The sequence below is a fragment of the Haematobia irritans genome, chromosome 2 (genome assembly GCF_050003625.1).
Source record: "Haematobia irritans isolate KBUSLIRL chromosome 2, ASM5000362v1, whole genome shotgun sequence".
Classification (NCBI taxonomy): Eukaryota; Metazoa; Arthropoda; class Insecta; order Diptera; family Muscidae; genus Haematobia; species Haematobia irritans.
This window is the reverse complement of record NC_134398.1, coordinates 38,257,380-38,282,947: the sequence shown is the minus strand read 5'-3', so window position 1 is coordinate 38,282,947 and position 25,568 is coordinate 38,257,380. Positions and strand designations below refer to the sequence as shown.

At 34.8% G+C, this 25,568-nt stretch overlaps 2 protein-coding genes across 3 annotated transcripts in view; one reads left to right on the top strand and one right to left on the bottom strand.

The window, feature by feature from the left end:
- Nucleotides 1-25,568, bottom strand: part of lmgB (lemming B) — a 93,589-nt gene that overhangs the window by 39,941 nt on the left and 28,080 nt on the right. The window lies entirely within an intron of this gene.
- Nucleotides 1,775-8,907, top strand: LOC142224530 (uncharacterized). The gene is made up of 4 exons (XM_075294311.1): nt 1,775-1,791; nt 1,847-3,593; nt 3,683-5,548; nt 8,824-8,907. The coding sequence occupies exons 1-4, from the start codon at nt 1,775-1,777 to the stop codon at nt 8,905-8,907; spliced, it is 3,714 nt and encodes a 1,237-aa protein (XP_075150426.1).

The window sequence follows — 25,568 nt, the reverse complement described above, 5'->3', positions numbered from 1 at the left end:
AGTTTAAGAAGTATATGAAAAAGAAAGCAACGCACACAACTGAGGTCGGTTCGGTATACTCTTTATGAGGAAAATAAATCAATACAAATACTATCGCAAGTGTGAGTGTGTGCAAAGAGCTTCAAATTTGCTTTACGGCGAAAAGCACAATTTTGAATTTTAACCGTCGTTGTGAAATTCTTGAATGGTAAAGCTTTGCGACAAGCTATTGAGAGTATAAAAAAGAGAATACATTGCTGCGCTTGTACATATTACTCTGCGGCAGATCAATAGTTGTGCGAGTACACAATTGGGCAGTGAGAGAAAGCTCGGTTTATTTACATTCGGGTTGTGAGCTCTGTATTAAGAAAAATACATTCGAGTAGAGAGAATAAATTTTACTGGTGTTTTGTTTTTGTTTTATTCTCAATGTTTCTATGTGAGAGCTCGGTTTGTTTATATACTTGGATGTTAAGGGTGTTTTTTCGGTTGTTATAATTGGCGGTGGATAACTGATAAAACACATACACACAAACAACAATCGATAAAAAGAAAAAACAAGAAAAAATAGTTTGGTTTGTATATCTACATACACAAGACAACAAGGATTATAGACTTTGAGAAAAATATACATAACACAACGCAACAAGGTTTTTTTGTTTAAATACACTAGACAACAAAATTCATCGCAAAGTAAGTACGCATTTGAATATTTGTTACGTTTTAAGATGACAATGACAATGAAGGCCATATTATCTAAATGTCGATTAGAAAAGGGTGCGATTACACGGGCATGTACATTTGTAGAAAATCCCCCTGAAGAGATATTTTCTGAGCAGATTGAGTCTCGCCTGGCCCGGTTGGAAATAGCTTGGAATGAATTAATGAGATTGGTAGGCGAGTTATATGCGTTTGAAGGAGAAGAAGGTTTCGTTGATCCTGAGCGTGATATATTGGATTACGAGGAAAAATATCTACATAGTCGTGCTATGCTTAATCGAATGTTAAGATCACTTGGACCTCGTCAATCAACACCAGAACCACAGAATGAAATGTTTTCACGTCTCATGGAACAACATTCAAATTTACTACAACGGCTGGACACACCTGTGACTACTCGTAACATGGACGGGGAGTTACCAAAGTTAAGAACAGAACCATTTACGGGAAATTATAAAGAATGGCCAGCATTTAAAGACTTATTTGTTAGCGCAATAGACTCCAAACCAAATCTTTCGAATGTACAGAAATTTCATTATTTGAAATCTTTACTCAAAGACGACGCGGCAAATCTTGTTAAGCACATTCAGATTTCGGACGCATCTTACACAACGGCATGGGATCGTCTTAAGGAGCGTTTTGATAGGCCTCGCCATATCGTAAATTCATATATAGAGACATTTATGGCTCTTTCTCCAATGAAAGAGGGAAATGTATTTAAGTTGCGGCAGATTTCTGATACGGCAAATGAAGTTTTAAGAGGTTTGGACGCCATAGATTATAGAGAGCGTGATCACTGGCTAATATATATACTACAGAACAAGATTGACTCAGAATCCCGTCGCAAATGGACTGAACATTCCCGTAATGAATCGAAGCCAACTGTAGATAATTTTTTGAAATTTTTGGATAGATGCTGTGAAGAATTGGAACTTGATAAATATATTACACCTAAATCTACGGTACACAAACGAATCTCATCTTCTGCATTGGTTTCCACAAATGTTCAACAAAATTGTAATGATTGCGGCTCAGATGCCCACCAAACGCACAAATGCTCACATTTTCTTGCATTATGAGTCGAGCAACGTCGTAAGTTAGTTAAGGATCATATTCTTTGTTTTAATTGCCTTCGTAAGGGGCATAGTGCCTACAATTGTAAATCACAACAAAAGTGCCGTACCTGCCAGCGGAATCACCATACATTACTGCACTATGGTCAAGAAGCCTCATCTCAGCGGGCTCATATTGCGGTTTCTTCTGAGGAATCAACTTCAGAAGACATGAATGCAGACTCGGAGGGTACCCATCAAATTTCACTAAATACAATCATGTCCCAAACGGCTAGGACATCGTCTATCAAGAAAAATCTTATATTTATCCTACCTACAGCGTTAGTTTTTGTCCGAAATTGCAAGGGAGATTTAATAACATGTCGTTTATTACTTGATACTGGGTCGGAATTATCATATATATCTGAGGATTGTATTAAACGTTTAGGATTACCAAGAAATAGCTCAAGAATCTCACTTTCCGGAATTTCATCGGTAAAGGCTGAATCAACTCATGGTCATAGCAAGCTTCATATTAGGTCAAGGAATTCATCTCATGTTATTAATGCTCAAGTTCATATTCTAAGTCGTATAACATCATCATTACCTAGAAATACCATTACAAATTATGATCATAAACATTTGGATAAACTTCAACTGGCTGACCCGGCATTTTATCGGTCAAATCCTATAGACATTCTACTTGGAGTAGACTACATTTGGGATATATTGACACAAGAGAAGGTTTTGAATGATGATGGTAAGACTATAGCAGTTTCAACAGTCTTTGGATGGGTGGTAACTTCATTGGATACCTCAAATCAACGAGGTAGATCGTCTTCGGCATTACTGTCATTGGTAGATATCGACAAGTCCATAAAATCTTTTTGGGAAATTGAGGAAACCGGCGTTTTTAAGAAGCAGGATAGCGAATTTGCTTTGGTGGAACACCACTTTCAGAAAACACATGCTAGACATAACGATGGGCGTTATATTGTCGAATTACCTTTCAAGGATAAGGATATTACATTCAACGATACATTTCAAGGTGCGCTCAAGAGGTTTAACGCCACCGAACGAAGATTACTTAGAGACCCGGAATTGCGGCGAAAATACACAGAATTTATGAAGGAATATTATAATTTAGGACATATGCGTGAACTCTCACCACAGCAAGTAGACGTGGAGGATGGTCGTATATTTTACTTACCACATCACCCGATTATTGGGCCTAAATTACGTGTATTATTTGACGGATCATTTCAGGATTTGGACAATAATTCCCTGAATGACAGCCTCCACATTGGGCCCTCGATCCAACGTAATTTATTTGCTATATGCTTCCGGTTTAGGCTTCAAAAATTCGTTTTCTCGGCGGATATTATCAAGATGTTTCGCCAGATATGGGTGGCGGAGAAACATCGAGATTTTCAGCGAATTTTGTGGAGAGAGGATCCCAGTGAAGAACTGAAACACTATCAGCTATGTACCGTTACGTATGGGACGGCTCCTGCGCCGTATTTATCGGTCCGAGTTTTGGAACAATTGGCCATGGATTACAAAGAATCTCATCCCAACGCATCAAGAATCCTACTTGAAGATTTCTATGTTGACGATGTGATAACTGGAGCCCCAACGCGGGACGAACTTATGGCAAATCGTAAGGAACTAATTGATTTACTTTCACGTGCCGGACTTGAGCTCAGTAAATGGGTGTCGAATTGCGAGGAAATTCGCCCACAAGCAAGGAACGAGGAACATTTTCTAATCCAAGGTCAAGACAGCTCAACAAAAGTGCTCGGCATTTATTGGTGTTCGAGCGAAGATAGCATTGGATATAAAGTAAATCTGGACAATTCTCGATGTGCAACGAAGAGGAAGGTCATATCCGACGTCGCTAGAATATTTGACCCCTTGGGCTTAATTTGAAGCAAGTCTCGCTACCGAGATTGGAATTATGCGGTGCGCTGCTTTTAACACGTTTAATGTCAACAATAATTGCATCATTGCCTCATCAGCGGAAAACAATACATGCATGGTGTGATTCTACTGTGGTCCTATCATGGCTATCCACTCAGCCAACCAAATTGAAGACGTTCGTAGGAAATCGCACTGCTGAAATTTTAGAGACACTGCCAAGAAATATATGGAAACACGTCAACACCAAGGAAAATCCGGCAGATGTTGCGTCTCGAGGTTTAATGGTTGATCAACTTTTCGATATGGATCTGTGGTGGAATGGTCCATCATTTTTGAGGAACAGACAACAAGACATGTATATGGAGAAATTACAAGCTTCATTTGATAACGCGGACGTACTAGCTGAGATGAAAGCCACTGTGGAGAATGTAGTAAATCTCACTACTATAAAAGCAACTCATCCCCTGGAAACAATTGCAAAGAATATTTCACACTGGTATAAACTTATACGAATAGCGCCATATGTGAAGCGATTTATCAACCTGCATGTACATATGATTAGAAATCCTGCAGAATTTCTAACATCTGAAGAGATCCAGGAAGGAAGAATTATATGTCTTAGAATGGCGCAGAGAAGTTTTTCCGCGGAAATTACATGTTTGCATAATGGAAGGGAAATTAGTAAAAGCTCTGAACTGGTTAAACTCTCGCCATACATCGATGAGAACGGACTGTTGCGAGTTGGTGGACTCATTTCAAATTCAGAACTTTTATCTGAGATTCAACACCCAATAATTCTTCCGAAGAAGCATGAAGTTACAATTCTGATACTTAAAGAGGAGCACATAAAAAATTTACATCCTGGAGTTTCAACGCTATTTGTGATAGTTCGCCAAACTTATTGGATTATGGGAGCAAGAAATTTAATTCGGCAACTTACGCATAAATGTTTGAAATGTTTCAGGCACGCTAGACATATTACACAACAACGTATGGCTGATTTACCAAAAGTGCGTGTCAGACAAACTTTTCCGTTTCAAAATACAGGATGTGATTATGCGGGTCCCATCACACTACGAATACATAGTGGAAGAAATTCTAAGACATCAAAAGGATATATATGCCTCTTCGTGTGCATGGTGACATCGGCTATCCACTTGGAATTGGTGACCGACCTTAGTACTGAAGGTTTCTTGGCCGCCCTACGCCGATTTATTTCGCGCCGAGGCAAATGCAGCAACATTTACAGCGACAACGGAAAGAATTTTGTCGGCGCAAAGCGGAAACTAAATGACATGTTTAGACAACTTCAAGCGGATGACCACAACCAGATAGTAACTGAAACCTTAGCAAAAGAAGGCATAAACTGGATTTTCATTCCCCCTTATTCACCACACTGGGGTGGAATATGGGAGTCGGGAGTACGCTCGGTCAAGCTCCACATCCGACGAGTTATTGGTACAGCTATATTGACGTTCGAACAAATGCACACCCTCCTAGCTCAGGTGGAGGCAGTCATCAATTCACGACCACTGGGGTTCGCCTCAGACACCGATACTAACTATTTATCTCCTTCTCATTTCTTAATAGGCAGGCCGACTACCATGGTACCTGAGGGTAATTTGATTGAACTACCAACGAATCGGCTTGACTATTGGCAACAGGTGCAGTGTATGTACCAAGGCTTCTGGCGAAGATGGAGTCGAGAGTATTTAACCTCACTTCAGCAACGCCCAAAGTGGAGAGATGTCCAACCAAATATCAAGATAGATGACATTGTCCTCATGAAAGAGGACAACACACCCCCTGCTATGTGGATTACGGGTCGTGTTACTGATACATTCCCCGGAAAAGATGGCCTTACAAGAGCGGTGCAAGTAACAACTTCTCATGGAACGATGGCCAGACCAATCGTTAAGATAGTCAAGCTTCCCATATGCTGAAACGCTGTTTCAGGGCCGCCCGGGATGTTGAGGAACCATTCCCATAAATGCAACACTGTTGATGAAATTTTTATTTTACTTGAATTCTCTTCATATTTTAACTCTCATTTGATCTCTCTATGTTCTATTCTCATTTGAGCTTTTATATTTACTCTCATTGAATTTTATATGCTTACTCAATTGGATTTTATATGTGTAATGGCATCTCAACTCTTTTTGTATATGTTTAAGATCAGTATCATTAGGATATTAAATCAATACAGTCCACTCGGAATAAAGCATGAATAATGAGCAAAAAATAAATCATTTTAAATCTGTTTTTATTTGCAATATTCATCAAAATGAATTACAACTGAATTTGGATTCCATTTTTGTGGCATTTTAAAAAGATAACATAATTGATATATCCTACGTTTATTGAATTTACGCGATTGGGAAATATAAAATAACATTATGAACTTATTTTATAATAAATTTGTTTTTCATGTAAAATATAAACGTGCCAATATGATATATTCTTTAATAAATGATGACAAAAACTTGTTTCTGTCGATGAGAAGTTTTATTTTGTCAAATTGATAAATCACTCGATCATTTTAGTCCATCGTATATTGAATCTTTTTTCAAAAATTATTTGTAAAACGCCAAGCGCAAATAGCTATTTATAAATTTTTTGAAAAAAAAACATGCTGTCTCGATCAAGAATAAAAACACTGGCAGATGCCGATACAAGTTAACAACAATTTTAGTCTTTTAACTTTTGCAAACATTGCATCCGGTCAATTTATTGAACAAAAGGTAAAAGACATTTAAATAGGTCACTACTCATATTGCAACGTTAACCATTCCCACTTATTGGCATTTTTGTTAGCGTAGTACAATTGCTAATTTACAAGCTCATGTTTTATTATTGTCAACTAAAATTTAAAAGGAAATGTTAGCGTAAGCACAATTGTTAATTTATAAGCTCAATAACATTAATAAAGTTTAGTCGTAGTCAAGCACTCGAAATAGTAGTTTCAATTATAAAACTAACTTACATAAGTACAACTAGTGGCAGTGAAACTAAGATTAATAATAAACATTAATAATAAAAAGCGAAAGCCTAACTGAATATTTTTCCTGAATTTTATACTAATTAAACTTGAAAAAGAAATTTAATTTGATTTTTTAAATAAACGATTTCACCGATTTACACGCGTTTTCCCTTGACCAAATGTTGACCGTATCACCCTTTATTATAATATCCGGACTTTAATAAGGAGTTTTACATTACAACCGATGCAAGTGAATATGCATGAGATGCTGTATTAAGTCAAGACTACAATGGTATAAAACTCCCAGTGTTATTATTTAATTGAAGCTGCATCACACCGACAACAAAAGTAAACTTACTGTTATCAATTAATTTATATAAGTTAACAAAATAAATATGTTAACAGTTTGCAACTCAAAGGCCAATGGCTAGGCAACATGCTGAATCGCCCAATTTGGACCATCGGATGGAGGTGTGCCACCGAGGTGGCGGCGCCCATTTGGCCGATATTTTGTTCCATACATAATTGAGTAATACCAATATATCATAATATAATAAAATTACAATAATAATATAATTGAAGTTAAACTGCAGATATACGTTATTTGAAAAGAATTGTGATCTAATTATCTGTTAATTATGTACGTTTCGAAATAAGAACGTAGAAGTGTTATAATTTATTTAAAATACAGTAGTGTAATTTAATTCAATTGTATTACAGACCGCTAATTAAAAACGTCGTTAGTGTGAAAAGGATTGTTTCACGAACTATCGAAGTATAAGTTATCGACAAAAACAATCAGTCGATGACATTTCTCTTTTACATCCCTTCTTGGTTTAAGCGGTCATTTGCATCAGGTTAAATGAAATTAGTGCTGACACATGTCTGCAGTAATCACCAGTACTGAAAAGCGACTTTCGGTTGATCTAATTATTAAGAATCATTACTTGGCTTTTCAAAATTTGTAAATAATATTTCAGAGAATTAGCTAGTCAGCTAGCTATTCACCTTCAATTTATGTTTGTTAAACTTTACTATAAAAGAGGAAAATAATCAATAAAGATCATCAGTTTTTTTTTTTAAAGAAAATAGCAATATCTGGAGTTTTATTTTAAATATGGAAATCCAAAGTGTATAAATAAATTAAAAAGTAATACAACGCCGTTAACTTAAATAATTATAGTCAAATTGCAGATATACGTTATTTGAAAAGAATTGTGATCTAATTATCTTTTAATTATGTACGCTTCAAAATAAGAACGTAGAAGTGTTATAATTTATTTAATATACAGTAGAGTAATTGCATTCAGTCGTATTTCTGACCACGAGCTAAAAATGTCGTTAGTGAGAACTTGTGAGTAAAGTGAACATATAGTCAGATTATTTTATGAAACTGAGGCGTGACTTTCGAAATTTTAAAAAAGAGAAAAACTTCGAGAAAATATTCATTGTTATAATTGAAATAATATCGGGCATTACGCAGAAGATTGCAGCAAACCCAAACAATACAGATAACTCAAATAATTGAAGTCAAACTGCAGATATACGTTATTTGAAAAGAATTGTGATCTAATTATCTATTAATTATGTACGTTTCAAAATAAGAACGAAACAGTGTTATAATTTATTTAATATATAGTAGTGTAATTTCATTCAGTCGTATATCAGACCACGAACTAAAAACATCGTTAATGTGAAATGAATTGTTTAACAAACTAGCGAAGTATATAATTGAAGTCAATAAAACTGCAGATAATCGTTATTGAAACGAATTGTAATCTAATTATCCGTTAATTATGTACTCTTCAAAATAAGAACGTAAAAGTGTTATAATTTATTTAATATACAGTAGTGTAATTGTATTCAGTCGTATATCTGACCACAAGCTAAAAACATCGTTAGTGAGAATTTGTGAGTAAAGTGAACATATAGTCACATTATTTTATGAAACTGAGGCGTGACTTTCAAAATTTTAAAAAAGAGAAAAACTTCGAGAAAATATTCATTGTTATAATTGCAATAATATCGGGCATTACGCAGAAGATTGCAGCAAACCCAAACGAGTTTTAGTAAGAAAGAAAACTGAGGATATGCGTGGACTTTCGAAAAACAAAAAAACTTCGATTTTCATTATAAAATCTTAATTTATATTGTAATTTTTGTCCCTTTCAGAATTTGAAAGTATTCCAAATTGGCAGATTGTACATTAAAATGCTCTTACAACTGAATTTGGATTCCATTTTTGTGGCATTTTAAAAAGATAACACAATTGATGCATCCTACGTTTATTGAATTTACGCGATTGGGAAATATAAAATAAAATTATGAAGTTATTTTATAATAAATTTTGACCGTTTTTCATTGAAAATATAAACGTGCCAATATGATATATTCTTTAATAAATGATGACAAAAACTTGTTTCTGTCGATGAGAAGTTTTATTTTGTCAAATTGATCAATCACTCGATCATTTTAATCCATCGTATACTGAATCTTTTTTCAAAAAATTTTTTGTAAAACGCCAAGCGCAAATAGCTATTTATAATTTTTTTGAAAATAAAACATGCTGTCTCGATCAAGAATAAAAACATTGGCAAATGCTGATACATAAGCACAACTAGTGGCAGTGAAACTAAGATTAATAATAAAGGGAAAAAAGCAAAATAAAAATGTAATGCCTACTTTAATGCAAGCAGCTATTAAAAGGCTGCAAATCTGGCATGGTATCACAAAAAACTGAGCATACAAAATTTTTGTGTCATTCAAGTAATGAAATATATTTGCAATTTCAAATATAAGCATTGCTCTGTCACGGACATCAACAGAGTGTGCCAAGAGCATGTGTTTCATGGAAGAGATCGGATAAGTAGCTATCGAAAAAAAAAAATTGAAAACAGTTTAGCCTCAACTTTTGTTGATGTCAGACGTCTATGTATGTTCCGGTCGCTTATCATTTTGTTTTCGTTAGCTATTTTTTTTGGCATTGCGGACTTGCGGTCGTTTCCAAAACATCATTTTCCAAACATCATTATCGCTCCATCTCTTAAGTCGATCATTTTAATCGAATATAATCAAATCTTTTGTATACAAAATAATTTTCAAACCCTGAGAACAGTAGGAACATAGCCCTAAAGAACATAATACAAAATATTTTACACCGTAAGTAGTGGTACAACATTTTATATTATTTTGGAATTAATTAATAAAGTATTTTCAATTTTTTTCAATTCAATTTTTTCTAAATTGTTTTCACTTTCCAAATTAAAATGATCTCACAACTGAAAGATCCATTTGAATATGAATCTGGGTGTGTTTATTAAATTGAAAAAAAAAAGAAAACAAATTTGAAGTACTCTACGTATTGAAGCTACGCAAATAGAAGTTAACGTATGCTATATTAAAATAATGAAATGATGAGGACAGCAGTCAACGATATTGGAGTCAGCGTGTGAACAACAAAAGGTGAACGTTCCCAGTCAAGTTGCTGACTAGGCATCAGGTTGCATGCGCTTGTTGGCAGTCTGTGGCGACGTATGATAGTTTACGATTTATTAAAATTAAGTCAGTGTCCAAATATAATTAAATAAAGAAAGACGTATTGCATCCGGCAATACGCAAAACATTTTTAAAAAAACAAATTGACAAATAATTTATTAATTGGCGCCCGAGCAGGCGGATCCTTAAACCGTATCCTTGAATGACACTAAGACTGTACCGTGGTGACAGCAGTCATAAGGATTAATAAGGATCACACTCCAAACACAAGAGAACGCGGAAAAGACGCTCCGAAGTAACGTAAAGTAAAACGGAGTCCGTACAAAGGACAGCGGCCGCGTTGTAGACTTTAAGTGAAGAAAAATTAATTAAATAATTACAAGCTATCTAAAAGACAAACTTATTAAAGACTGGAATGTGAATCCAGCAAATGTAATTGTGTGGAAAAATAAATAATTGTGCTGAAGAAAGAAAAAATATCATAGAAATAATTACAAACTAAGTAAAAGACAAACTAATTAATGTGAATCCAGTAATTGCTGTAATTGTCATGAAAAATAAATAATTGTGCTGAAAAATAAATAATTGTGCTGAAAGATAAAAATATTGTAGCAATAATTATAAATTAGTTAAAGTTGAAGAAAATTTGTGAAGGTTTATGAAAATTAAGATTTAGAAAAATGAAATTTATAAAAATTAAGATTTATGAAAATGCAAAATGTTAAGAAACGATGAAAATCTGATCAGAATGTATTGTTGAAGATTTAAATCTAAAATCGAATTTCCGATAAAGAAAACCTAAACTAAAATCAATATTCTGAATACTCCAAAAGAATTGCCATTAAATAGCCGCACCTTTGACATTAAAATAAAAACCAGAATATGAATACAATAATTATTTGGTAAGTGATCGAATTAATTTTACAAAGGATAAGAAACTTAAATTTTCAAAATTTTATTATTGTCTGATAAGATAATATTCTTGATTTTAATAGACCGAATCTCTAATAACTTCCTTTCCAAAATTACCTGAACTAAAACCTTTCCTAAATACTTTCCGAATCCTTAAATTTTAAAGAAAAAAAACAGTATGTCGGTAGATGAGATCACAGAGAAACTTAGTGCGAGTCTACACTTTGGACCAACAGGAAACTCCGGTGGGACTGCGGGTTTTTCCGCAGCACAAAAGGAGCAAATCAGGAATATTATTGTTAAGGTCATGAACGATAGGGATAGCGTCGTAAACGAGGAGGGGGAAGACCACCCAGTGGGCACTATCCGAATAGAAGAATTAGATAAAATTCCGGATATAGTGAAATCAATCAGGGAATTCTCGGGAAAACCAGGGGAGTTCTCTTCCTGGCGGAAGTCCGTTGAACGAGTGTTGGAATTATTTAAGCAATTGAGAGGAACGACGCGATACTATGCTATCCTCCATACAATTAGAACAAAGATTGTGGGAGAAGCAGACGCGGCGTTGGACTCATACAGGACGCCTTTAGAATGGACGCAAATAAGGAAGTGCTTGATGATGCACTATTCCGACAAGAGGGACATTGGAACTCTTGAATACCAGATGTCGACAATGACGCAGGGCCACCGCACTATAACTGAATATTACCAAGCGGTCTATCAACATCTATCGCTGATTCTTGATAAAGTAGCTTGTCTAGAACTAGATGACAGCAGTCTCTTTGCTATGACAAATGCGTATAGAGACAAAGCTTTGGATACTTTTATAAGAGGTTTAAGAGGGGATCTCCCTAGGCTCTTGAGCGTAAAGGAGCCTACATCTCTCCCACAAGCTTTGCAGCTATGCTTAAAGCTGGACAATATGAGTTATAACCCGTATAGAAATCCTTATAGTTTTCTTCTTCAATCGAATACCCAAAAACCTGAACCGATGGATATAGATAGGTCCGCGCAAACAAGACAGGCCGATTACATGAATCGACCACCTCCAAGATTTGCCGATAAAAGACCGCTAGGGTCATTTCAAGGACCGGCAAATAAAATCCAAAGAAACTTCCACTTAAATACGGGTAACTCTCCAGACCCGAGATGGGAGGTGGAAACCGGTGCTGAAATGCAAGACTATGGATATCAAGAGGGTGCTGTTGGAGGAGAAGTTGATATGGAAAATTACGCCGAAATTATGGATAGGGAATGCGTCAATGAAATCTCGAATTATGGTAACGTTGGTATTGAAACCTCTGATAATGTTTTGGGGGACGAAGATCTTAAAGATGAACTTAATTTTTTTGTATAAGGAGTTCCTCGTTGCCATTCTTGTCAGTAACAGCGAGGAACGGCCATCAATTAAGATTTCTAGTAGACACGGGAAGCAATAAAAACTATATTAAGCCTAGTCTGGTAAGCAACCCTAAACAAAACAGGGATTTTTTTTCGGCAAAAGCAGTAAAAGAGGAAATAATTGTGTCACAGCATGTTTATCTAGATATATTTGGGGGAAGGACAAGACCACTCCAATTTTTCCTATTACCAGGATTACAAACGTTTGATGGTATTCTGGGCAATGACTCAATGAGGGAACTTTCTGCAGTTATCTATACCAAGGAAAATTACCTTACTCTTGAGGGAGTTGGCAAAATACCTACCAGCCAATACATTTTTCAAGACGTCAAAAATATTGAATTGAGACTAGCACACTTACCAGAATGTCAGACTAATGAATTAAAGGACATTGTTAGAAGGCACAGTAATTTATTCTTGGAACCGGAAGAGAGATTGACGTCCACTACCAAGGTTGTCGCGGAAATCAATACCACCAACAACACACCTACCTATACGAGAAACTACCCATATCCGCATGCCTTGAGAGAGGTGGTAGATGCGGAAATAAGAAAACTGTTAAACGATGGTATAATAAGGCCATCCCGCTCTCCGTATAATTCACCGATATGGGTGGTACCAAAAAAAGAAGACGCATCAGGAAAAAAGAAGTATAGGGTAGTAGTTGATTTCAGGAAACTGAATTCGGTAACGGTACCTGACAGATACCCTATACCGGAAATTAGTGAGGTTCTGGCCAATCTAGGAGGGAATAAAGTTTTTTCTGTGGTAGACCTGAAAAGTGGTTTCCACCAGATACCGCTTAGACAGGAAGATATGGAAAAAACTGCATTTTCCATCAGCAATGGGAAGTTCGAGTTCACTCGGCTTCCTTTGGCCTTAAGAATGGTCCATCCATATTCCAGAGAACATTGGATGATATACTTCGAGAGTTTATTGGCAAGACATGTTACGTCTACATTGATGATATCATAATTTTTAGCAAAGATTATGAAACTCATCTTAAACACATCGAGGAAATTTTTACAACCTTGCAACGTGCTAATATGAAGGTCCAATTGGACAAATGTGAATTTTTTAAGAATCAGGTAGAATTCCTCGGGTTTGTGGTGTCAGCGGAGGGTGTTAGAACAAACCCGAAAAAGGTAGAGGCCATTGTAAATTTTCCATACCCGAGTAATCTCCGTGAATTACGTTCACTTCTCGGTCTCATTAATTTTTATCGAAGGTTCATTAAGGGGTTTGCTGAAATGGCAAAACCTCTCACGAATTTATTGAGAGGAGACAACGGTAAAGTTACCAGGAATGAGTCTAGAAAGATTAAGATATTCTTGACCAACACGGAGAAAACAGCGATTGACTCATTGAACAATGCATTGGTATCGCCTGAGGTAGTACTGGCATACCCGGATTTTGAGAAAGAAATCCACCTGACGACCGATGCCTCAAACAAAGCCATTGGGGCGGTATTAAGTCAGGAGGGGCGACCTGTAACGTTTATATCCAGGGTTTTATCTGAAGAGGAGGAACACTATGCCACCAACGAAAGGGAGATGCTGGCAATAGTGTGGTCACTCTACAATTTGCGAAGTTACTTGTATGGCACAGCGAAAGTGGTGATACACACGGATCACCAACCACTTACTCATGCCCTTAGCAACAAAAATGCTAATGCGAAAATGAAACGGTGGAAAGCCATACTAGAAGAATACAATTACGAAATTCGCTATAAACCCGGAAGTACAAATGTAGTGGCAGACGCTCTGTCTAGACCCCCGACTACAAATGTCTACACCCTGAGTGGCACGATGCATAGTGGCGAAAGCTCTGCCGAGGATTTAATTCCCAGTGTGGAAATCCCGGTGAACGCCTTCAAGAACCAACTGCTCCTAACAATAGGTGATGAGACATCGTATCAGTTTAAGATAGTATTTCCTGGGTATCATAGGCATACAATCATGGAACGTGAATTTAATGATGTAAACCTTCTGGCACTACTGAAGGGATATTTGAACCCCTCAGTTATAAATGGCATAAAAGCGCCAGAGAGAATAATGGGTGTAATACAGAGGTTGTATCCGAGTCATTTCGCTAATATAAAAGCCCGCTTCACACACAAAGTGGTGGAAGATGTCACGTCGGAAACCATGCAGGAGGGCATTATAATCGATACACACAAACGTGCGCATCGAAATGCAGTCGAGAATAGATCACATATCCTGGAAAGATACTACTTCCCTAGCATGTTAGCCAAGGTGAAGAGGATAGTGAAACTTTGCAGCATATGTAAGGCATCCAAATATGATAGAAACCCAGAAGACCCGAAGCTGAACAAGACTCCTATACCATCATATCCTGGTCAGGTAGTGCATATAGACATTTTTTCAACTGACAAGAAATTAATTATGACCTCTTTGGACAAATTTTCAAAATATGCACAGGTGAAAATTTTAAACGGAAAGTCAATAGAAGAAATACGAAGACCCCTACGCGACCTTATATTTTTCTACGGAGTTCCTAAAACGATAGTGATTGATAATGAAAAATCCCTGAATTCCGCTTCAATTCTTGTTATGATGAAAGACGAGTTAGGAATCGAAGTTTTTACCACACCTCCTTATCGTAGCGAAGCCAATGGGCAGGTGGAGAGATTCCACTCCACTCTTGCGGAATTGATGAGATGTTTAAAGCATGAAGGAATTTGCCGCGATTTTGAGGAACTTCTTGAAAGGGCAGTGAACGAGTATAATCACTCGATTCATTCGACCATCGGAAGGAAGCCAGTAGAAATCTTCTTTGGTAGAACGGTAGATTTTTGACCAGGAAGTTATGAACGGACTAGGGAATCTAACCTTGAGAAAATTAAAGAAAAGCAGAAAAAGGACCTAAAATTTCATAACAAAAAGAAAACCGATAATAAAGAATTACCAGGACAGGTTATTTACGTTAAAATAAACAAAAGATTAGGGACAAAACTGACGGACAAATATAAAGAGGAAATAGTGAAAGAAAATAGAAATTCTACAGTAGTCACCCAGAGCGGAAGGGTGGTGCACAAGAAGCACATAAGGAACTAATAAAATGGAAATATTTACAGGTTTCTAGTACTCGTAAGTCAAGTTTTCGGAGAATTTCGAATTCTTGACTACTCAAATTCCAGATTGGTGGAGATCGATATTGGGCTGGCACAGGTCCAAACAGGAACATTTAAGTTAGTGCACATTTTCGAGTTGGAAAATTATAGAAAAATAACAGAGGAATTGGAGGACACTATCAAGCAGAACATAGGAATTCAACATCCCATCCTTCCCTTCCTTAACCATTACCTCACTCAAATTAAATCCTGCATTTCCCGATTAAAACCACAGATTCGGCCAAAAAGATCCTTGGACTTCTTAGGAAGCGCATGGAAATGGTTAGCAGGAACGCCAGACCATCATGACTTTAACGCCATCCAAGAAAAAATAGACAATGTTTTGGCAAATAACAATAATCAAATCATAATTAATCAATTATCCATTGAAAAATTAAATTCGATCACAAACATTACAAACAAAATAATTAAAGAAATAAAAACTTACAAAGAGAATACTGTGGAAAAAACAAATGAGCTAAAGTATAGATTGGAAATCATAAAGGAAGAAATTTTCAATATAGAATTCGCCATTGAATGGGCAAAAGCTTATATAGTAAACTCATTTGTATTCTCCAAAGTAGAAATAGAAACATTGGAAAATATTTTTAAAAAATCTGAAATTCCATTTATGTCTGTAGATGAGTTGTTAAAATTTGCTAATGTAAGAGTAGCCACTAATTCTGACACTGTAATTTATATTATAAGTATTCCAACTACCGATAACCAAAATTGTAGACACAGTCTAATTAAACCTGTAAAATTCAGAAATTCCATTTATAAATTAAAATTTAACGAAATCTTAAACTGTAAAAATGTAAAATTCGGGATAAAAAAGAAATGTAAACACTATGACTATTTAAATATTTGTGAATTAGATAATATTGTAAAACTAGAAGACTCAGACTGCATAGCCCAACTACTAACAAGTAAACCATCATCCTGCACCACCACCAATAATGATGACATTCCATCCCTCGAAGAAGTTGAGGACGGACTGCTGTTTTTGAATCAGTTCGCGGGACAAATTATCAACAACGAGACCCCCATGTGGCTAAATGGGACATTTATCATCCACCACGCAAACACTAACATATCAATAGATGGAAAATCATTTTTTACAACCCAAACCAACGGCCGGAAACCACTGCCCGCTTTGGTACAACCTAAGAAGACAGAGGTCGAAGTGGAAACACTTTCACTAGAGATGATGAAGGCCATTGCAATAAAAAATACAAATTGCATACAGAGGCTGAAACAGAACGAAGAAATTTACCTAAGCACTGGAGCAATAATAATTATCGCTATTATCATAACTATTATGATAATCTTAAGAAAATACCGGCAACACAAAATCCATAGAGAAAACAACATAACCGAAACTGATAATAAAATAGATGAAATCACCATTGATGAGCCAGCAATTACCAAAACTAGCAAAAAAGTAAAAAGTCTGAACAGTATTCCATTTTTCTAATTTCATACGAGGACGTATGAAATTTAAAGGGGGAGGAGTTAACGTATGCTATATTAAAATAATGAAATGATGAGGACAGCAGTCAACGATATTGGAGTCAGCGTGTGAACAACAAAAGGTGAACGTTCCCAGTCAAGTTGCTGACTAGGCATCAGGTTGCATGCGCGTGTTGGCAGTCTGAGGCGACGTATGATAGTTTACGATTTATTAAAATTAAGTCAGTGTCCAAATATAATTAAATAAAGAAAGACGTATTGCATCCGGCAATACGCAAAACATTTTTAAAAAAACAAATTGACAAATAATTTATTAATTTATACGTTATTTGAAAAGAATTGTGATCTAATTATCTGTTAATTATGTGCGTTTCAAAATAAGAACGTGAAAGTGTTATAATTTATTTAATATACAGTAGAGTAATTGCATTCAGTCGTATATCTGACCACGAGCTAAAAACATCGTTAGTGAGAATTTGTGAGTAAAGTGAACATATAGTCACATTATTTTATGAAACTGAGGCGTGACTTTCGAAATTTTAAAAAAGAGAAAAACTTCGAGAAAATATTCATTGTTATAATTGCAATAATATCGGGCATTACGCAGAAGATTGCAGCAAACCCAAACAATGCAGTTAACTCAAATAATTGAAGTCAAACTGCAGATATACGTTATTGGAAAAGAATTGTGATCTAATTATCTGTTAATTATGTACGTTTCAAAATAAGAACGTAAAAGTGTTATGATTTATTTAATATATAGTAGTGTAATTGCATTCAGTCGTATATCAGACCACGAGCTAAAAACATCGTTAATGTGAAATGAATTGTTTAACAAACTAGCGAAGTATATAATTGAAGTCAATAAAACTGCAGATAATCGTTATTGAAACGAATTGTAATCTAATTAGCCGTTAATTATGTACGCTTCAAAATAAGAACGTAAAAGTGTTACAATTTATTTAATATACAGTAGTGTAATTGTATTCAGTCGTAAATCTGACCACAATCTAAAAACATCGTTAGTGAGAATTTGTGAGTAAAGTCACATTATTTTATGAAACTGAGGCGTGACTTTCAAAATTTTAAAAAAGAGAAAAACTTCGAGAAAATATTCATTGTTATAATTGCAATAATATCGGGCATTACGCAGAAGATTGCAGCAAACCCAAACGAATTTTAGTAAGAAAGAAAACTGATGATATGCGTGGACTTTCGAAATGGACTTTCGAAAAAGAAAAAAACTTCGATTTTCATTATAAAATCTTAATTTATATTGTAATTTTTGTCCCTTTCAGAATTTGAAAGTATTCCAAATTGGCAGATTGTACATTAAAATGCTCTTACAACTGAATTTGGATTCCATTTTTGTGGCATTTTAAAAAGATAACACAATTGATGCATCCTACGTTTATTGAATTTACGCGATTGGGAAATATAAAATAACATTATGAAGTTATTTTATAATAAATTTTGACCGTTTTTCATTGAAAATATAAACGTGCCAATATGATATATTCTTTAATAAATGATGACAAAAACTTGTTTCTGTCGATGAGAAGTTTTATTTTGTCAAATTGATCAATCACTCGATCATTTTAATCCATCGTATACTGAATCTGTTTTCAAAAATTTTTTTGTAAAACGCCAAGCGCAAATAGCTATTTATAAATTTTTTGAAAATAAAACATGCTGTCTCGATCAAGAATAAAAACACTGGCAGATGCTGATACATAAGCACAACTAGTGGCAGTGAAACTAAGATTAATAATAAAGGGAAAAAAGCAAAATAAAAATGTAATGCCTACTTTAATGCAAACAGCTGTTAAAGGCTGCAAATCTGGCATGGTATCACAAAAAACTGAGCATACAAAATTTTTGTGTCATTCAAGTAATAAAATATATTTGCAATTTCAAATATAAGCATTGCTCTGTCACGGACATCAACAGAGTGAGCCAAGAGCATGTGTTTCATGGAAGAGATCGGATAAGTAGCAATCGAAAAAAAATTGAAAACAGTTTAGCCTCAACTTTTGTTGATGTCAGACGTCTATGTATGTTCCGGTCGCTTATCATTTTGTTTTCGTTAGCTATTTTTTTTGGCATTGCGGAAATAACAACGGTCGTTTCCAAAACATCATTATCGCTCCATCTCTTAAGTCGATCATTTTAATCGAATATAATCAAATCTTTTGTATACAAAATAATTTTCAAACCCTGAGAACAGTAGGAACATAGCCCTAAAGAACATAATACAAAATATTTTACACCGTAAGTAGTGGTACAACATTTTATATTATTTTGGAATTAATTAATAAAGTATTTTCAATTTTTTTCAATTCAATTTTTTCTAAATTGTTTTCACTTTCCAAATTAAAATGATCTCACAACTGAAAGATCCATTTGAATATGAATCTGGGTTTGTTTATTAAATTGAAAAAAAAAAAGAAAACAAATTTGAAGTACTCTACGTATTGAAGCTACGCAAATAGATAATAACATTGTAAAGTTATTTTCCAAAAGATTTTTTAATAAATGATGACAAAATTTGTTTCTGTCAATGAGTAATTTTATTTCGTCAAATTGGTCAATCAATCAACTTGATCATTTAATCGAAAATAATCATAACTGTCGTATACAGAATAATTTTGCAATATATAATAACATTACATTTTAAATGTAACATAATCAAATCCAAGAAATTGTCATGCATTAAACAAATCAAGCAACATTTTATTCCAGATTGTTCCGATGAAATTGTATGGAAAAAAGAAGACGCATTTATAGATGAGAGTGCTAATATTTGCTGACCGTTATCCTTTGAAAATGAAAACGTGTCAATAAAAATTGTTTCTTTCAATGAGTAATTTTATTTCGTCAAATTGGTCAATCAATCAACTCGATCATTTAATCGAGAATAATCAAATATGTCGTATACGGAATACTTTTGCAATAGATAATAACATTCAAATGTAACACAATCAAATCCAAGAAATTGTCATGCATTAAACAAATCAAACAACATTTTATTCCAGATTGTTCCAGTGAAGCTTTATGGAAAAAATAAGACAAATACAATATACGCATTTATAGATGACGGCGTTTTTTTTTTCTGAAAATGAAAACGTGTCAATATCAAATATTTTGTTTTAATAAATGATGACAAAATTTGTTTCTGTAAGGGTGGGTACTAAATTTAATTTTAGCCGCTACAATAAAATATAAATCAGTAAAAACAGTATAAAATTATATTATAAATTGATAGGAAATAGCCTAAAGTATTTTTTAACAAAGTTTATATTCTTTATATTGGATTATTAAAGGAAAGTAATGGTGAAAAATGACAATTTTAGTGGCTAAACTTGAACTTAATACCCACCTTACATGAATAATTTTATTTCGTTAAAATAAACAAATTGGTTGGTGTTGAACATTAAATAAGATTGCAAATCTTTTTCTCACACCCAATTTTCGTTAGAGCAAGAAGGGTATGGTAGACACAAAATAGTTTGCGCCGCATTATAAACTCTATATAGTGATATATATAAGGAAGATAATGATGTTCGAATGAACATGCTACGAGGCTTCTTGTAGCAGCACACAAGCAGCACTTCTTGTAGCAGCACACAGCATCAGTTGAAAGATGACACTCAAAAACAACGGTTGTGCGCAAGACGACGAATCGCTCAACATTTTGTTATTCCTTTTAAAATTCTAAAACGTGAAGTTTTTTTATTTTAACAATATTTTTATTTATTCTTTTTTATTTTATTAAACATTGAATTAAACATTAACAAAAATCTCAAATGTGTTTCATCTTTTACTATCGATCATAAAATCCCACATAACTACATATTGAAATTTTTGCAAAAAATTTTAGTATTATTTTTTGCAAAAATTTCAATTTATATAATTTTTCACGATCAGAATTTGAAAGAATTGGAATACTTTAGCAGAGGACTTATCCAGATATGAAAGTCATTGAGGTATAGTAACACTAAAATGGAACTAAAACTGAAAGCAACATCTTACAAAAAGAAAGTGGAAGCAACAATCAATCATCAAATCATCACCAAGAATAATAAATTCAGGCCTATTGAATGATTCTGACCATGAGCCCGGCAAACCCGACATAAATAATATCCCGAAGGATTCAGGACATGATATTGAAGAGGTGATGGAGTTCAGCCCCAACGTTATTTCCAGTGGAAAGTGATGAAACCATAGATTCAATTCAAAATGGTCATACAATTTTTCCGAGGTGCTGTGAAAAACAAATAAGAAGCTAGTGTGATGCTGATAAAGGCTCTATTTGTTGAAAAGTTAAATCGTCTAAAGGATTTAAATATGGATGTATTCCTTACGATTGGATCGGTTAAGCCGGGAATAACTGGCGCGACCTTCGTTCATAGTGGCACTGGAGTTATATTTGAATTTTACACGAATAAGCGACTGTCATCAATGTCTGCGGAATTAATGGCAATTGTCAAGGCGGTTGAATATGCGGTACGTAGAGTCATGGCGAAAATTGTCATTTTGACTGATAGTCTCAGTAGTATTCAAGTTGTGAAGAAAAAGCACACACGACATTTTCTGGATTTTAAACGAAATGATATTTGACATAATCACTTTTAAAAGAATTTAACACGAGACAAGTCGGGAAAAGGGAAACATTTGTTAAAATTGTAAATTGTGTTGTAAAGCTATTATAAGTTATTGAATACACACAGTAGTGTGATTGCATTCAGCCGTATATCAGACCGCGAGCTAAAAACATCGTTAATATGAAACGAATTGTTTAACGAACTAGTGAAGTATAAGTTAACACCAAATACATTTCATTGAACCACTGTCCAGACATCACCTCATATTGCAACATGATCTGCTTAGTTGGCATGTGAACGTTTGGACGAATGTATTCTCATAAATGCATTTAATATGCCAACGACGAGTATTGGATTTCACTGTGAGAAATGCCGAGTAAACAACACGTGTAAAGGGAATACAGCAAAATCAAGTTTAGATTAATGATTAAAATAAGCAAACTGTTTGTGTTTAACTCAATAAAGTAAGACGTGCTGTCGCATGTCCGGTTGTTTTTTTTAACATACCAAATAATTACTTTTATTCTAATTTATATAATTGAAGTCAATAAAACTGCAGATTATCGTTATTTAAAAGTACAATTCTAATTATTCGTTAATTGTGTACGCTTCAAAATAAGAACGTAAAAGTGTTATAATTTATTTAATATACAGTAGTGTAATTGCATTCAGTCGGGACCACGAGCTAAAAACATGGTTAGTGAGAATTTGTGATTAAAGTGAACTTACGCTGAGAGTAAAGTGAACATTTATTCAAATTATTTTATTTGGTCCAAATTACTGCTTCCGCATTTGAAAATCAAATTTTTAGTTGCACTTGTTACCAAGAATTATTATTAAGTTTTTCCAAATTCTCGTTCTCAAAATGTCTATAAACAAATATTTACATATTAATATTTTGTGGAATTGTTTCCCATGAGGGGCTAGGGTAAACTTCTCCAATATCAATGAGTGAGCCAGATTTCTCCTTCTCCAGCAATATTCAGACATTTCGTTAGCAACGCTGAAGAGTTCAACGAACTGTTGAAGATTGGTCATGGATTGTTGGATTCTGGGAAATGTTACAGTGACACCCATATTTAATAAAATGCAATTCATTATAGATTTTTATTTTTACTATAGTAGCAAAAATCCATATTGTAAATAAAGCTATCATTGCTTTATTTCACCCATTCGATAAATTAAAAATATCAAATAATCCATTTGAGTACTCTCCGACTTGAATGAATCTCCAAAAAGGGTTTTTTTATATTCAAAAGAAACCAAGAAAAGGTTTCCGAGACAACTTATCTGTATGCAATTATATTTAATATAATGGAGGAAAAAAATTCAGTAGATGGAGTCTTGAAAAACTCATTGCAATTATATTTAAAAGAATTCATGTAAAGGATTCATTGTCAACTAAACTCTATCCAACAGGCCGTTGTTGAAAATTAATTGGTCCAAAACAAATGGGGGTGTAAACAACAATATTTCTGGGAAAACAAAAAAAGCGATTTCAGTTGCTTTGTGTAGTTTGAAGAGAGATAATAGCTTATCTCTCTAATGAAGTGGTGCTGTGTGCAGAATAAATATTGTTGATTAAGGGCTTATTGGCAGGTGAGTAAACAATGATAGAAGCCGGCTGATAGAAGCCGCCTGAGTGGGTATATAAGTTGATGTCGACAGACAGAAGCTATCAGTCATGTTTAATTTATTCGCCGAGGCAGAAAGTAAAAATGGAAACCGAAAGCAAGATGGTGAGACAGCAGGAGAAGACTCTGGAGATATTGATAGATCTGGAAATAATACTGAAGTTGAACTTACAACACTTTCGAGCACTAGCAGAGGAGTTGGAATTGACAAACGAGGACCCTTATTTAGATTTCTTGGACGCAGTGATGGATCTACAAGTAATGTTGAAGAAGGAAAAGGAATTGACTATGAAGAGTCTAGAAGAATCATTGGGCGAAGAATTTACAACCACATTCAATCAACTAAGAGAATCAGCAAGCTGCTTGGTGCAGTCACTAGAAAAGGGACCGCTAGTCAAGATGAAGCACTTCTTTCAATGTTCGAAACAAGAGCAAGCAACGCTCTCTTTAAGTGGATCATCGAACATGGGGACCACTATCACGTCGTCCACGATTGCACATACTCCAATGGATGTTGCAGGTGCTTTAACAAATTTCAGTGGGACAGACGAACTAGAAGACCTGTACCAACGCAAAGACTCAGTAAAGAAGAAATTAACCTTCTCATCAACTACCACACTCAAGCTGGGAGAAAAGTCCACCGTTTATACTGTGGAGAACGCGACTACTCCAGACTATTTCGTGGACTTGAAGATTTATGATTTGAACAAGATTGCACCTGAGAATCTGGGGACTCAGAATATGTGGAAGGACGCTATTGTACGGATGAAATTCTATGGCAGCAGCTTGTTCGAGGGGAAGATCTTTCAGATGGCGAGAAGTCTGGCGACACAATCGATTCATATAATAGAGCAAAGAGAAAGAGATCTAAACGATCCGGATCCACCACCAGCAAAAAAGAAAGCCAAGAAAAGCAACAGGAGAGACTAGAAAAATTTATTATGGCGATAGGTAAGGTGCCATTATCAGATTTCGTCACAACATCAGATTTCCTTGAGTCAGAATGGCGATTCCACAACGACCTATCAACAATGTTTAAAAACGCAATTAAATTTGCCAAATTTAAATTTTATAATTTCCAATTACGTGATTATCGAAATTATTACGAGAATCTACAAATATTGCCATATTGGGATACGAGTAATAGAGAGATGTTCTCGTCGAAGTATATGTCCATTCAACTATCAAAAAAATGCTGTACAAATTACTCATATTCCAGACTTGCGGACCAGAGAGCATGGAGGACATAGACAAAGGAATCATCAAGCATGACTACGAGTGGAAAGCAAAATTCTATGATTACGTGAAAGAGCTGATATTGTTCATTGATAAGAGACGTGGTAAATTAAACACAGACATGTATATATCACCTCCATGTGCTGGAAAAACTTTATTCATGGATTTGATAAGAGACTATCTAATTAATTGTGGCCAAATGGCAAATTGGAACAGAAATTCAAACTTTCCATTGCAAACATGTGGTTATACACGTGTCATATTTTGGAGCGAACCAAATTACGAAAGCAGTGTGGAGTCTAATCTACTAAAACTGTTAGGTGGTGATTCTTTGAATGCGGCCATAAAGAATCAAATGGATGCGAACATAGAAAAAACACCTGTGTTTGTCACCTCAAACAAAGATCCGTTTCCACACTCCCCAGAGTTCAATTATCGCATACGTCGATATCAATGGAGAACGGCACCATTCCTTAAGAAAATATCTGGCAAAAAGTTTCACCCACTATGCTTCCAATATTTGATCAATGAATGTGAAAATTACTACAAAGACGACATAACATTGTATCAAGAAAAGTACACAGAAAACGACAACAATTTGCTGAATACTTTGAATGTTTATGAGTACAATCACATTTCATCGGATGAAGACAGTTTGTCATCAGACGAGGAGGAAGAGAAGGAAGAGTTCTATCATAGCGATAATGACGATATTTAATAATTTTGTATATGTATTTGTAAATTTCTATATAAATTGATATAAATAAAGGTGTTGGGTTAGCAAAATGCCTCAGTTTACTTTAATTGGTCATAGGTATTTGGGACCAAGCAATCCATTAGACAACGGTGAACCTACAAATAGTGCTGATGAAATAGCAAAGTTACATGATATAGAGTATAGTCAAGCAAAAACTAAGGAGGATATCTTTACATCTGACAGAAAGGCTATACAGAGCTTTGGTAACGATTTCGCAGAAACAGGATCTATAGGCAGTTTAGTTGGAATAGCTGGCTTAAGTATAAAACACG

Excerpts from the sequence above, each read along its gene's own strand:
- LOC142224530 (XM_075294311.1), top strand. Across the intron at positions 3,594-3,682 it reads AAGATAGCATTGGATATAAA|CAAGTCTCGCTACCGAGATT; the intron begins GTAAATCTGGAC and ends CTTAATTTGAAG. Across the intron at positions 5,549-8,823 it reads GCCTTACAAGAGCGGTGCAA|AATTTGAAAGTATTCCAAAT; the intron begins GTAACAACTTCT and ends TGTCCCTTTCAG.